General features: G+C 46.5%; 1 protein-coding gene across 1 annotated transcript in view; it reads left to right on the top strand.

The window, feature by feature from the left end:
* HPS1 (HPS1 biogenesis of lysosomal organelles complex 3 subunit 1) overlaps positions 1-11,378 on the top strand; it is an 86,694-nt gene extending 75,316 nt beyond the window's left edge. The window contains exons 15-18 of the mRNA XM_082268367.1: positions 1,401-1,545; positions 4,432-4,545; positions 5,967-6,049; positions 11,177-11,378. Of these exons, the coding sequence (XP_082124493.1) occupies positions 1,401-1,545; positions 4,432-4,545; positions 5,967-6,049; positions 11,177-11,339 (505 nt within the window). The 3' untranslated portion in view covers positions 11,340-11,378. The remainder of the gene's footprint in view (positions 1-1,400; positions 1,546-4,431; positions 4,546-5,966; positions 6,050-11,176) is intronic.
* Positions 11,379-13,861: the final 2,483 nt, after the last annotated feature.

Genomic DNA, 13,861 nt, shown 5'->3' with positions numbered 1-13,861 from the left:
AAGATGCCCCCTTCTCCAGCCACCCGCGCTAGTACTGCTAGACCCCCCTGTGCTAGTAGTGCTAGACCTCCCCCACCTTCCTCCAGCCACCCCACTCTAGTACTGCTAGACCTCCCCCACCATCCTCCAGCCACACCGTGCTAGTACAGCTAGAACCCTCCCCCCCCCCCGTTGTCCACCCACCCCGCTCTAGTACTGCTAGACCCACCACCAGCCATCCCAAGCAAGTACTGCTAGACCTCCCTTCACTAGTAGTGCTAGACCTTCCCCTGTCCTCCAGCCACCCTGCGCTAATAGTGCTAGATGTCCCCCACCGTCCTCCCCAGCCACCCCATGCTAGTACTGCTAGACCCCCCACCATCTTTCAGCCACCCCTCACTAGTACTGCTAGACCCCCCCCCCCCCCAGTTCTCCACCTACCCCACGCTACTACTGCTAGACCATCCACCAGCCACCCCATGCAAGTACTGCTAGACCTCCCTGCACTAGTAGTGGTAGACCTTCCCCACCGTCGTCCAGCAACCCCCTGCTAGTAGTGCTAGACCTCCCCCACCGTCCTCCAGCCACCCCGCACTAGTAGTGCCAGCCACCTCATGCTAGTACTGACTAGCCCCCCCCCACTATCTTTCAGCCAGCCCTCGCTAGTACTGCTAGACACCCCCCCCCCAGTGGTCCAGCCACCCTGCGCTAGTACTGCTAGACATCCCCCACTGCCACCCAGTCGCTCTCTGCTAGTACTGCTAAATCACCCCCATGGTTCTCCAGCCCCCCCCCCCAGTAATGCTAGACTTCCCCCACCATCCTTCAGTCACCCTGCACAAGTACTGCTACACCCCCCCCCCCCCATACTCCAGTACCCTGAGCTAGCACTGCTAGACCTCCGCCACCATTATCCTGTCACTCCACGCTAGTACTGCTAAACCCCCTGTCCTCCAGCCACCCTGCGCTGGTACTGCTAGACCTGATGGTTGTAGTCAGTGAGGAAGTGGGCGCCTGCTGGAGGGGGGCTGTCAGCTGTCCTGTAGGATAAAGGTTTTATATAAGTAAAAGCTGATTAGTGTAAGCACCCCTGCCAGTGGTGAATAGTTTGTCTTATCACTCTAACTTACACTATGTCTGAACAGCTTGGTCTGGTAGGGGAAGTTTAAAAATAACAGACTTACTGGCAGAATCCCCATCACATCTAAGGATTGGTGAGCTGCAATATATTCAAATGTTGTTTTTGGGTTTAAGCTGTAAGTAACACACAAGTCATTTTATAACTTTTATTCATAATAACTTTTTTCTCTTAAACTAAAAACATTTTCATGGTTTGCGGTCTGTAGTGTAAAGAAAATGAGCTTTACCATCAGAAAGGAAAATCTGAGAATATAACACTTTCCTTAACCTGTGTATTCCACGTACTTAGAAGACTTCCCTGGCCTGGTGCATTTCATTTATGTGGATCGCACGGTCGGACAAATGCTGGCCCCATGCATCAACATCGAAGATAAATCCACTACTGACCTGGGGAACAGCGTATTGGCCAATTTCATCAAAAACAAGGTATGTTCTGTTAAAGCGTTCATCTGATGTGCTTAGTTGGCGCCATGAACTGATGAGTGTGCACATCTTCAGAGAAAACCATGTGACACAGAGAGAGTCTAATGTGCCAAAGGTTAGAGGAATTTGTGGAAAGACAAATCCAGGGTGAATAAACCAGTGGAATGTTACCATTGAACTGTGCGAAAGCAACTCCATGTCCTGATTAGCAGTCCCTGATATTGAAGATGGTGTAACAACTGATTAACCATGTGTGGAGAGAAGCTTACATAACCTAAAGATGTGTCCTGGGGTTCTCCTATTTATTTTTGTTGCTTTATGTATTTTTTGGTTCAAACATTTTTATTGGGTTTTCAAAACCGAACAGGGGCCAAGAAAGAAATATTGTTTAGTGCAAAACATTAATAAAACACAAAAATTCCTGCGCTAATAGTGAATGAAAACAAGTTAAAAAAATGAATAAATGTGAAAGCAGCTGAAAACACTTGATCAATAGTAAGATCGACAATATAAAGCAAAAAAATAGTGCAGCGCTATCCAATATGGTGTAACCCATATATCAAAGTAAAACGTTAAGTGACATAAGATGCACAGTGAACAAAGAAGTCCATAAACGTGTTCCAAAAATATGTAATAAGTGGTAATAAAAAGTCCCAGAGAGGTGATGATGGACCCGAAGACTTGAATCCAAAGATAGAGGCAGGGGTACACCCTTGGAATATGAGTAGCAAAATAGCAGCTTACCCAGAAGCTTAGGCCTCCAACTTAATGGAACGGCCGCATACGCTAAAGCAATAATTCCAATGGATCACCTCCTCCAGAAACCAGGTACCAGGTATATTCCTCTATGTCATATAGGAACTCCACATATGGTGTCATAAACATATGGAAGGAAATAGGCAGCACATAGTGTAATTCTGTAAAATAGTGCAAAACATTGTAAGGTGTCAAATAAAGCCAAAACAATCTAAAATATGAAGTAAATTGGAAGACTAAGTAGGCTACCCCTAAAATTTTAATCTATGGATACCAGAGAGTTGGATTCCTGTCAATGGTGCACCCCAGAACAAGGAAAGGGGGGGGGGGCGTTTACATGGACTCGGGACCACCTCATGTGTCAATCATAGGCCACCAATGCTAGCCAGATGTAACGAGGGGGAAGAGTACTCTATCCAAGGTTCTCCTATTTTGAGATACCTGGAGTGGGAGGACTTTAAAATCCTAGACATCTATTCGTTAATCCTGAGGTTTGGCATACGGTCTTTCACTCCCTGAAGCAGGACCGCAGGTTTTTCCAGGCCTGTGTGATGGTTCTCTTGGCTGATAGAAATAAGTATGATGCCAATTTCTGTTGGTGGGCGTAAAGGCCTGGGATAGAACAGTGTAGTAAGGAAAATTTACATCCTTGCAGATGGTCAGATGAAACAATATGCACAGCGGTCCAAAGACTCAGGACCAAAAGCCTATTATTCATCAACCAGTCCACCAAATGTGGAGGGCAATCTCATGATGGCCATAACTTATGTAGAGTATTGGTCACTATAATTAGTGTTGGCATGGGGCGATCCAGGCTGGAACCCAGTGCCATTGCAGGAGAACTTTAGAAGCAGCTTCAAGAGTGGCAGTATTAAAGGAGCACTTTGCTACTGAAGATCAGGCCTTATTCCAGTCCACTGGATCATTGGTAGTCATCAAGTCTCACTCCGACTGAGCCATATAAGAGAGAGGAGTGGAAGACACATGGTTGTTTTAGGGAGGCATAAAGAGCCAAAATAAAACTCATCGACCCCTGGGCATGTGGGCATTTGAGTTATGTATTTTAATCACTGGGCCACATGCAGTTAGTGGGGGGGAAATCTGGATTTTGTCTTGACTCGTGGAGCGCCCTTTCCTAGCTAGGCTAAATTTTTAGTTTTTGACTCTACTGTACTTAGTGGGGTAGTTATCTCTTTTTTTGGTCTGGTCAGGTTATCCTGCTTGGTGCTTGCTGGTGGTTGAATACTCATGCCTGCTTCTGGAAGAATCTTCCAGAATATAGAGTAAGAGGATTCACCGATGAGTTTAAATGTTTATCAGACCTTAGCCAATCCTTGGGAGAGAGCGCCCAGAAGGTGGCTGGAGAAGGTGAAAAATATTTGGGAGGCCTGCTCAGAGTTGATCTTCTTCCTCTTGTCCTTGGGCTTATATTTCTGGGGATGCAGTCTTTGCGCATGAGAGTTGACTTTGGGTCTCAGCTGACTGAGAGCCTGAAGAACTCTGAATTGAATGATGTCCACTGGGGGAATCACTTGTAGAGACCGATCTAAGGAAGGATCCTAACATTATGGAGGAATGTTTCATAGAAGCTGGTAGACGACCCCTATCCTTGGACACTGTGAGTAGGACCCTTTTCTAAAGGCTCTCAGGTGTGCATGTGATAGAGTGAATTGAGTGGCAGAGGCTACTGGATGGACTGGGCTCACTGTTAAAGACCTAGAAAGTGGCCATTCCTTATTACCTCCAGTAAAGGCTGTTTCAAGTGGATTCTGTTAGTTTTTGTCCTGTTTATTTCTAATATTCTGGAGTACCCTGAACTCTTTAATCCCCTTCTGTTCAGGTTTCTGCAAATAAAATCCACAAGAGACCTCCCCTAGACTGAGCCTGTGTTTTTGGTGTGCTGGGAACTGTTCCCGTGACAGGCGTCCTCTGTACTCTGGCAAAGGGAGACCAGGGCATATTTTCAGTGGCCCCTGCAGGGGTAGGCACTACACTCTCATAGCCAAGAAGTAAGCTCTAAATATATACTGTACAGATATTGTTTTCTGTATCTTTCCACATTTATGAATCTCTCGGTTGTTGGTGGTTCTGCATTGATCTTAGTTCTTATATCTTGCTTTGATTCCTTTACAGGTTTGGTCACTTATAGGTCTGTCTCGAAGGTACCTTCAGAAAGGATACACTACGTTGGTTTTTCGTGACGGGGATTATTACTGCTGTTACTTCCTGTGGTTTGAGAATGAAGCTGTGAGTTTGCATTCATGTGGCCGAGTTAACTGTGATATATTTATAGTTGGTGCATTTCCTCTCTACCTGGAAATCTATAAAAAGTCTACATGAGTCACAGATTTACATAACATTTTAATTCAGAATAACATAACCGATTACAATGGGTGAATGAGAATGATGTTATTATAGACCTAGTTAGTCAGCATACTTTGTATATGCCAGTTGAAATGGTTCTGGTTTCACATTGGTTTAAAATTTGTCTTTATTGCAATTTAATATTATTACTACAGGTATTTATGTCCTATAGGTGTAGACTATAAATGTCCTATGGGTGTAGAGTAAAGAACAGCCCTTGTCCTATGGGTGTAGAATATAGAATGACCCCTGTCCCATGGGTTTTGGTTATAGAATGGCCTCTGTCCCATGGGTGTTGGTTATAGAACGGCCTCTGTCCCATGAGTGTTGGTTATAGAACGGCCTCTGTCCCATGAGTGTTGGTTATAGAACGGCCTCTGTCCCATGAGTGTTGGTTATAGAACGGCCTCTGTCCCATGAGTGTTGGTTATAGAACGGCCTCTGTCCCATGAGTGTTGGTTATAGAACGGCCTCTGTCCCATGAGTGTTGGTTATAGAACGGCCTCTGTCCCATGAGTGTTGGTTATAGAACGGCCTCTGTCCCATGAGTGTTGGTTATAGAACGGCCTCTGTCCCATGAGTGTTGGTTATAGAACGGCCTCTGTCCCATGAGTGTTGGTTATAGAACGGCCTCTGTCCCATGAGTGTTGGTTATAGAACGGCCTCTGTCCCATGAGTGTTGGTTATAGAACGGCCTCTGTCCCATGAGTGTTGGTTATAGAACGGCCTCTGTCCCATGGGTGTTGGTTATAGAACGGCCTCTGTCCCATGGGTGTTGGTTATAGAACGGCCTCTGTCCCATGGGTGTTGGTTATAGAATGGCCTCTGTCCCATGGGTGTTGGTTATAAAACGGCCTCTGTCCCATGGGTGTTGGTTATAAAATGGCTCTGTCTTATGAATGTAGAGTACAGAATGGCCCTTGTCCTATGGGTGTAGTGTACAGAACGGCCCTTTCCCTATGGGTGTAGCGCACAGAATGGCCCTTGTCCTATGGGTGTAGCGTACAGAATGGCCCTTGTCCTATGGGTGTAGCGTACAGAATGGCCCTTGTCCTATGGGTTTAGAGTACAGAACGGCCCTTGTCTATGGGTGTAGCGTACAGAACGGCCCTTGTCCTATGGGTATAGCGTACAGAACGGCCCTTGTCCTATGGGTGTAGTGTAGAGAACGGCCCTTGTCCTATGGGTGTAGCGTACAGAACGGCCCTTGTCCTATGGGTGTAGCTTACAGAACAGCCCTTGTCCTATGGGTGTAGAGGATAGAACAACCAAACATGCTTTCTGATGGATTTTTTCTTTAACAGGGAGATAAACTGGAAGTTATTGATGTTCCAGTTCTCGGAGATGATTCTGCTCCTATAGGAATGCTAGCAGGAGAATATTACAGGTGATTATTATGATTGTAAATTGTTCTTTATTTAGAAAGAGCTAACCTTAACATAAACCCTTGTTTAGAAATTGGAATTCTTCTAGAGTACCCTAGGAACCCCCTGAATGACAGGGTGCAGTAATATGCAATGGCTGCCATTGTTGGCCAGTTCCCTCTCCCACCCCCACTATTTTACTATTGGTGGTATAATAGGTAGAGGAGCAAAAAGGCCAGAACTGACAACCACAGGAGCTGAGCACTGTTTGCATATCATGGTGCCATGTTGTGTTGGGGTTCCTAGCTCAAACAATGCAAGTAAAGCTGAAAAAGAGGCAGATATACATAATCAGACGTAAGCCTATTGAATTATATTTACTAAGGGCTCAGCAATCAGATTCTTGAATAAGACTGGTTCTCTTGAAGCAGGGCCGGCCTTAGGTGTTCAAGCGCCCTGTGTGAGCTAATCCTATGGCGCCCCCCAACCCACTGCGCGCGTGTGACTACCCCCCCACCGCACATTTTCTTGCACCTTTTTTGCACTTTGATGCTTCTTTTTTATGATCACTAATAACTTAGCCCCCCTTACATCAGAGACCCCCCCCCCAGAGAGCCCACTTACATCAGAGACCCCCCTCACAGAGCCCCCTTACATCAGAGACCCCCCTTACAGAGGCCCCCCTTACATCAGAGACCCCCCTCACAGAGGCACCCCTTCAGAGACCCCCCACACAGAGCCCCCTTACATCAGAGACCCCCCCACACAGAGGCCCGCCTTACATCAGAGAACCCCCTCACAGAGGCCCGCCTTGCATCAGAGACCCCCCTCACAGAGGCCCCCTTACATCAGAGACCCCCCTCACAGAGGCCCCCTTACATCAGAGACCCCCCTCACAGAGGCCCCCTTACATCAGAGACCCCCCCTCACAGAGGCCCCCCTTACATCAGAGACCCCCCCTCACAGAGGCCCCCCTTACATCAGAGACCCCCCCCTCACAGAGGCCCCCCTTACATCAGATACCCCTCACAGTGCCCCACCTTACATCAGAGACCCTCACAGAGCCCCCCCCTTACATCAGAGATACACAGCTCAGCGCTGCAGCTAGGAGACCGAGGCACAGCCGCACAGCAGGAAGTAAGCGGTGGCCATAGCCTGTGTTAACCCTCTCCAGGCTCTCAAGGTCCCCGCTTACCTCCCGCTGTGCGGCCTGATCATCTGCGAGCTGTGATGGCCGCAGGGCGCCCCTGTTGCCCATGGCGCCCTGTGCGGCTGCACACCTTGCACACCCCAAAGGCCGGCCCTGTCTTAAAGAAGGAAAGAAGGATGGCAGTCAGAAAACGTATTGCCCAGTTCCGTAGAAGTGTACATATTTGTTGCTTGCTCATAATCTGAGGAACATTTATTCTGTATCATTTCTTACCCTGAGATTAAGCAGCCGGGGATGTCTGTCCTGGTTAGTGGTGGTTTTTAACATCCATGCCAATATCCAAGACCATTCCTATGTTTTTAGCCCCGTTTACAGGAGTGATTGTTCATAGGTACCTTCATTGTGAACCTAGACAGGTTCTCTTCTCTACCCATTCTTTCTGCATGGCGGGTCATTATAAAGATATTCTAATATTTTCTTTTCTGAAGTGTTCCTGTGAGATTTTCTGTTTCATAGTCTTTTCACAATGTTTGGTTTAAATGTTAATTAGATGCAGAGTGTCTTTCTGGAACTTCATTATTTCATTACTAAAGGTAAAATGTCCACAATGTGCAAAGCTAAAGCCACTGGGAACCTGCTGATAATCAGGAAATTCTGCGTTATAACAAAGAAGGGAAGTAACACCTACTCTGCGCTGTATGCACCCCCTGGTGCTAGAATATCTCCCTAGACGCCCCTTGGCCTGGTATTTGCATAGGACTAAACACTTTCCTCCCCTCCCCAGTTAGACTGAGTACTGCATTCTGTGGGAGGCAGGGGTAAGTGATATTTACCTATATTTTGAAGTTTAGGTTTTTCTTTTGAGGGTCTCGAGGCAGGGCACTGGTATGATGGAGTACCAGATGGTCCTGGGATGATGGGGTACCAGATGGTTTTGGGATGATGGGGTGCTGGGATGAAGGGGTACCGGATGGTGTCGGGATGATGGAGTACCTGGTTGGTCCTCCCCCAAGTGGGAGGCTTCCTACGAGGAGATAGCATAGTCCCTGTACTTTCCCTACTCCTCAGGACCCATTCCCTGCCCCTATCAGACGAGGAACCTGTCCTTACACTAGCCACTTGCATAGAACGCACCAAACCCGAGAGCCAGAGTCCAAAACAGACTCTGCCCTGACCCAAGATAGCCACCGAGGTCACGTGGGGCACCAGCGCCCCATTGAGCAGCTATCTCCCTACTGACCGCCAGAAGTCCTAGAGCAGGGATCCTCAAACTACGGCCCTCCAGCTGTTGCAGAACTACACATCCCATGAGGCATTGTAAAACTCTGACATTCAAAGACATCACTAGGCATGATGGGAATTGTAGTTCCTGAACAACTGGAGGGCCATAGTTTGGAGACCTCTGTCCTAGAGGAACCAAGTTTCTCATAACTTCCTTCCCCTTCTGCATTGCTGCTTCGGTCGATTGCCACCTACAGTGGGGAAAACAGATTGCACCTGCCTACATCTGGATTTGTATATCTGTATGTCCCCCTTCCCCTCCCCTCCCCCGTCCTCCACACTGGCATAAAATGAGCTCATGGCCAGCCAAGAACTAATACTCATGGAGGTACCTGTGGATGCCACTACCTGAGGGTGGGGGGAATATGTCTGAATGTCCAGCTATCACCTTTGTAATATAAAATGCTCTGTGCAGTCAAGGGTTTCAGTAATGCTCAAGCCCTGAGGAAGAGGGAGGACTTTCCCCCGAAATCTGTTAGATACATTTTGATGTTTTTGACCAATAAAGATTTTAAAAAGACCTCTGAGTTATATCCATCCCAGAATTTGTCTGCTGAGCGCTATTTTTGTTGTGATCAGACAAGTAGCAGCCTAGGTCCAGAACAAGGTCAACCTACCCTGTACCTTTATTACGGATGAGCTCCCTGTATATCCATCAGAGCCAGGCCTCAGTCCAGCACTATCGCACAGATTTCTATACACTGATGCTAAATATCAGATAAAATCCGGAGTTAATTGTGTAATCGGGGTGTCCAAATCTGTACAGAGAATGGGTGATCTGTAGGAAGGTTTTGGTCCTCCAGCACTGAGCACTGGATTTGGTGGTGGTCAGCTTTATCTGTGATGTATGTATGCCTGGGCACACCCTAATCACCCCATGTGGCATAGATCACCCCTGCAGCCTGCCCTCCCTTTCACAGCACTAGCAGCTTCCCTTGCCTGCCAGCAGCTGCTGTGGGCATACAAGGGGATGTTTCAGGCTGGAGAGCAGGACCAGTAAATATGTCATTTACCAGCCCCTTACTTTTCTAAACGAACACCGTGATCAGTCTTGATCACTCACTGTGTTCATAACTTGAAGCATAGTAAACTGTGCTTACTATGATTCAGTTTGTGAATGAACAGGAAGCCACTCAGCACAGAGCACTTCCCATTCATCCACTGTCCAGTGCAGCTCAGGCTGCAGAGAAAGGGACTGGGAAATCCCTTTCCTCAGTCCCTTTTATCTTAAAAATTTGACTTTAGGCGTCTTATTAGAGCCCTGATATTTCACCAAAGCCCCCTCCCCCAACGGCTTTCCTAATGTAGCACTGCCCCCTAGAGGACTGCTGAGAATTACACTTTTCGGATTCCCCTGGGTTACCCTTAGCAACGGATAGCAGACAAACAGCATTGAAAGTCCTTGGCTCAGTCAATAATCAATCCAGGGGATGTTGGTTTCTTGTGTTTTTATTGAGAACTGGGATGGGGGAAGGGATGAGTGGGATACTCAAACTATGAACTATGCACAATCTTGAGGACAACTAACTGTAGTGTGCGGCAAGGTCGCTGCTTCACCTTGCCACTGAAGTGAAGATGGTTTAAAAGGTTTCTGCTTTTAGTTACTCTCTTTAGGGTTATTAAACTGGCACCCCCTTTCCTCTCAATACCGGTGTGCTGACACCCGTCCGCTGACCCTAGCTACTGGAGTGGTCCCCTTCCTAGCAGACCCCTAGGCAAGTTCCTCTGTACTCACGGACACTGTTTTTTCAGAGTCACCGTTGCCTCCAAACTCCACTTGTCAGCTTCCACTGGACCTCTGCGTTCAGCAACTCCTTCAGGTTCACCAGGCCGACTGCCTGTGACCACCTTTCTCAGCTGCAGAAGGAGAAACAGCCGTACTCTCCTTCTGGGACTTGGCTTCCCACCCAAAGACGCCCTGCCACATGTGCCCTTGGCCTTCACAGCCTATCCCAGGATGCACCACTGTCTGTACCAACCCACTGGGACAGCCACAAAAGCCTGTGCGTCACTGGCTGGGTTTCCTCCACTATCCAACAGGCTCCCCTATTGGACACAGTGGACACAGTGGGGACACTCACTCAGACCAGATGAATGACACATGGACACATGCAACAGGCCTGACTAGAAATCCATCTCCCTGATAAGCCGAAGAGCAACTAGGTTTTACCTGCTACTCCCCTGATAAGCAGGCAGAGCAAATTACACTACCTACCTAGCACCTATCTAGGAGGGTGCTACACTAACAAAAAATAAATGGGGGGGGGGGGGGGGAATTAAAAATCTTATAAAAGATAATTAAAAAAAAATGTATTTGTAAAATAAAAAAATGTAAAAAATTAAATAATAAAATACTGACACTGCCCTACTGGCACCACCCAATGTCCTACTGACACCGCCCACTGCCCTACTGACACCATCCAATGCACTACTGACACCGCCCACTGCCCTATTGACACCATCCAATGCACTACTGACACCGTCCACTGCTCTACTGACACCATCCAATGCACTACTGACACCGCCCACTGCCCTATTGACACCATCCAATGCACTACTGACCCCGTCCACTGCTCTACTGACACCATCCAATGCACTACTGACACTGTCCATGTTATAATATATTTTAAAATGTTTGTCATCTCATGCACAGCTTCTGCTCATGATATTTCTGAACATTTGGTCTAAAGCAAATTTGTTTTTTTTTTTTCCTGTTCAGGAAACTTCTTCGTTATTACTGTAAAAACCATCCAGCGGAGCCGGTGAAGTGCTATGAACTGCTAACATTGCACCTGGGCATCATCCCACCAGATTTCATCATACAACAGTGCCATGACCTGGCCCGCAAACTATGGGAGCCGTCCCGTATACCCCTTCTATAAAGAACTATGCCAGAAGATCGGATAATCCCAGCAGCAGCCCGCACTTTCGGCCCGGATGGGACAAACATCTGCTGGGCATTGGAAGGGCGCTCAGCATCTGAAACCAAACTGTGGACAGATCCCAGTCTGCCAATTCATATTTTATTGATCTGTTGTAATGCACAGCTGGAAAAAAATGTTTTTATATCTAGTTAAGCCCAATATAAAAACTGAACTCAAGGCAATAGAAAAATACACAGATGGAATGTACATATATGGATCTCCTCCACCTGCTGAAGGATTTGTGTTACTTTCAATTCAGTCCTGAGATTTGCATAGCACTGCCACACAGCACAGTCCTGTCTGGAATGGCAGACCTGGTTTTTTTTCTGCTTCAGTTCAGTAATGCTCATAGGTCTTGTTCCTCCCCTAGACTATGATTGGACAGTGAAAGGAGAAGCAGCACACCGGTGAGCTCATCTCTCTGCTCTCTTATTTCTTATGCTCCTTGTTGGCACATGAGCACTGCAGCACAGATAACTGGCTCCTGGTGCTGCTTCTTCCTCACTTAGTCTGAGCTCTTAGTCTCCCACCTAGGCGACCCGAGCGGAAGTGGGAGCGGGTACCTATCAAAACTAGGTACCTGCTCCTCCCCCCAAAAATTTACATGTCAATGTGGCATGTAAGGTGGTGAGGCGTGCTTAAACCGGAAGTTCCACTTTTGGGTGGAACTTCACTTTAATTTGATCATTTAGTGATCAAATAATGAATAAACAGCTGCATTGATCTGGGGCTTTTATATCAGCCTGCAGTTTAGCTTCAAGAATATGGTTAGGGGATGGGGTAGATGGAGTTCAGCTTCAAGAATATGGTTAGGGGATGGGGTAGATGGAGTTCAGCTTCAAGAATATGGTTAGGGGATGGGGTAGATGGAGTTCAGCTTTAAGAATATGGTTAGGGGATGGGGTAGATGGAGTTCAGCTTCAAGAATATGGTTAGGGGATGGGGTAGATGGAGTTCAGCTTTAAGAATATGGTTAGGTGGTGGTCTAGATGGACTTCTCTGCCTGGAGTTCAGCTTTAAGAATATGGTTAGGGGATGGTGTAGATGGACTTATGTGCCTGGAGTCCAGCCTTAACAATATGGTTAGGGGGTAGTTTAGATGGACATATCTACCTGGAGTTCAGCTTTAGGAATATGGTTAGGGGATGGTGTAAATGGACTTATGTGCCTGGAGTTCAGCCTTAACAATATGGTTAGGGGGTGGTCTAGATGGACTTAATCTGCCTGGAGTTTAGCCTTAAGAATATGGTTAGTGGGTGGTTTAGATCAATGTTTCTCAAATCCAGTCCTTATGTACCCCCAACAGGTCATCTTTCCAGGATTTTTCTCAGATGAAATTGCTGTGTGAATTACTAAGGTAGGGAAACTGATCAAATCACCTGTGCAAAATAATGGAACGCCTGAAAACATGACCTGCTAGGGGTACTTGAGGACTGGAGTTGAGAAACATTGGTCTAGAAGGACTTATCTGCCTGGAGTTTAGCTTTAAGAATATGGTTAGGGGGTGGTGGTGTCCATGGACTTCCTCAGAACTGCCTATCTCTCCATACAAGTCTATGGGAATGCAGGAGCAGCTGATGTAGGTCAAATTCACCTGCACTGAATTCTAATTGGTCTCAGAAACACCCAAACATATGGGAACAGTGCACTACATTGGCAATCACAGCCTGTCAACATGGGACCTAAAGACCATAAGATCAGTACACGACCTTACTCCTTGTGGTCCATTTAGAAGATGGCTGTTGGTCTGTGAATACTACACCCTCTGTGCAGACACCCACATGCCAACGAATATTAGGGAAAGATTAATGGGTCATTTTGGATATTTCATGCTATTGGTATGAATAACAAAGGTGGTGGTAGACATTGTCCATAAACATGGATGATCCCTCAAATGTTAAAGAAAAGCGTTTTCTCCTGGACAGTACTGCAATTGTTCTGTTGGGTTGTAACTGCTGCCTTATCTCTATGAAAAACTCAAAGTTATTTGATATATTTATATTTGCATAATAAAGTTATTTGGTCAAGAGGAAAGTGTTCTGCTGTCATCCCATGATCTATGGCTATTACTGCACTGTGGAGGACAAAGTTCAAAATGTTTCCTTAATGTACAGGATATTGTGAAGTACAATAACTGATAGAAACCAAGCAGATGTTTAAAAATGACAAATGAGGAACAAAGTTTATTTTAGGTTTAGGTGGTTGCTACACTTTCATCATGAGTCTCTACACATTGACCTAACTTCAGAGTAGCTTGCTAGAATTGAAAGGTGCATCTTCAAGGCTGTTGTGCCTATCTTTATTTCATTACTGGCTGATTCACTGACCCAGAACCTGAATCTCCATATCGGGTGTAAGGATGTACACATGCAGGGTTAAAGTCTTAGGTTACCCCTTGTACTGCAAGAGTTAAAGGCTCCTTCATCTAGGGTACCATTAAAAAGTCTCCCTACTCCAGCAAACTTCCTCTTCTCTTTGCA

The sequence above is a fragment of the Pelophylax lessonae genome (genome assembly GCF_965119305.1).
Source record: "Pelophylax lessonae genome assembly, chromosome: 9".
Classification (NCBI taxonomy): Eukaryota; Metazoa; Chordata; class Amphibia; order Anura; family Ranidae; genus Pelophylax; species Pelophylax lessonae.
Note: the sequence above shows the minus strand (reverse complement) of the source record. Positions and strands in the feature narration are given on the sequence as shown.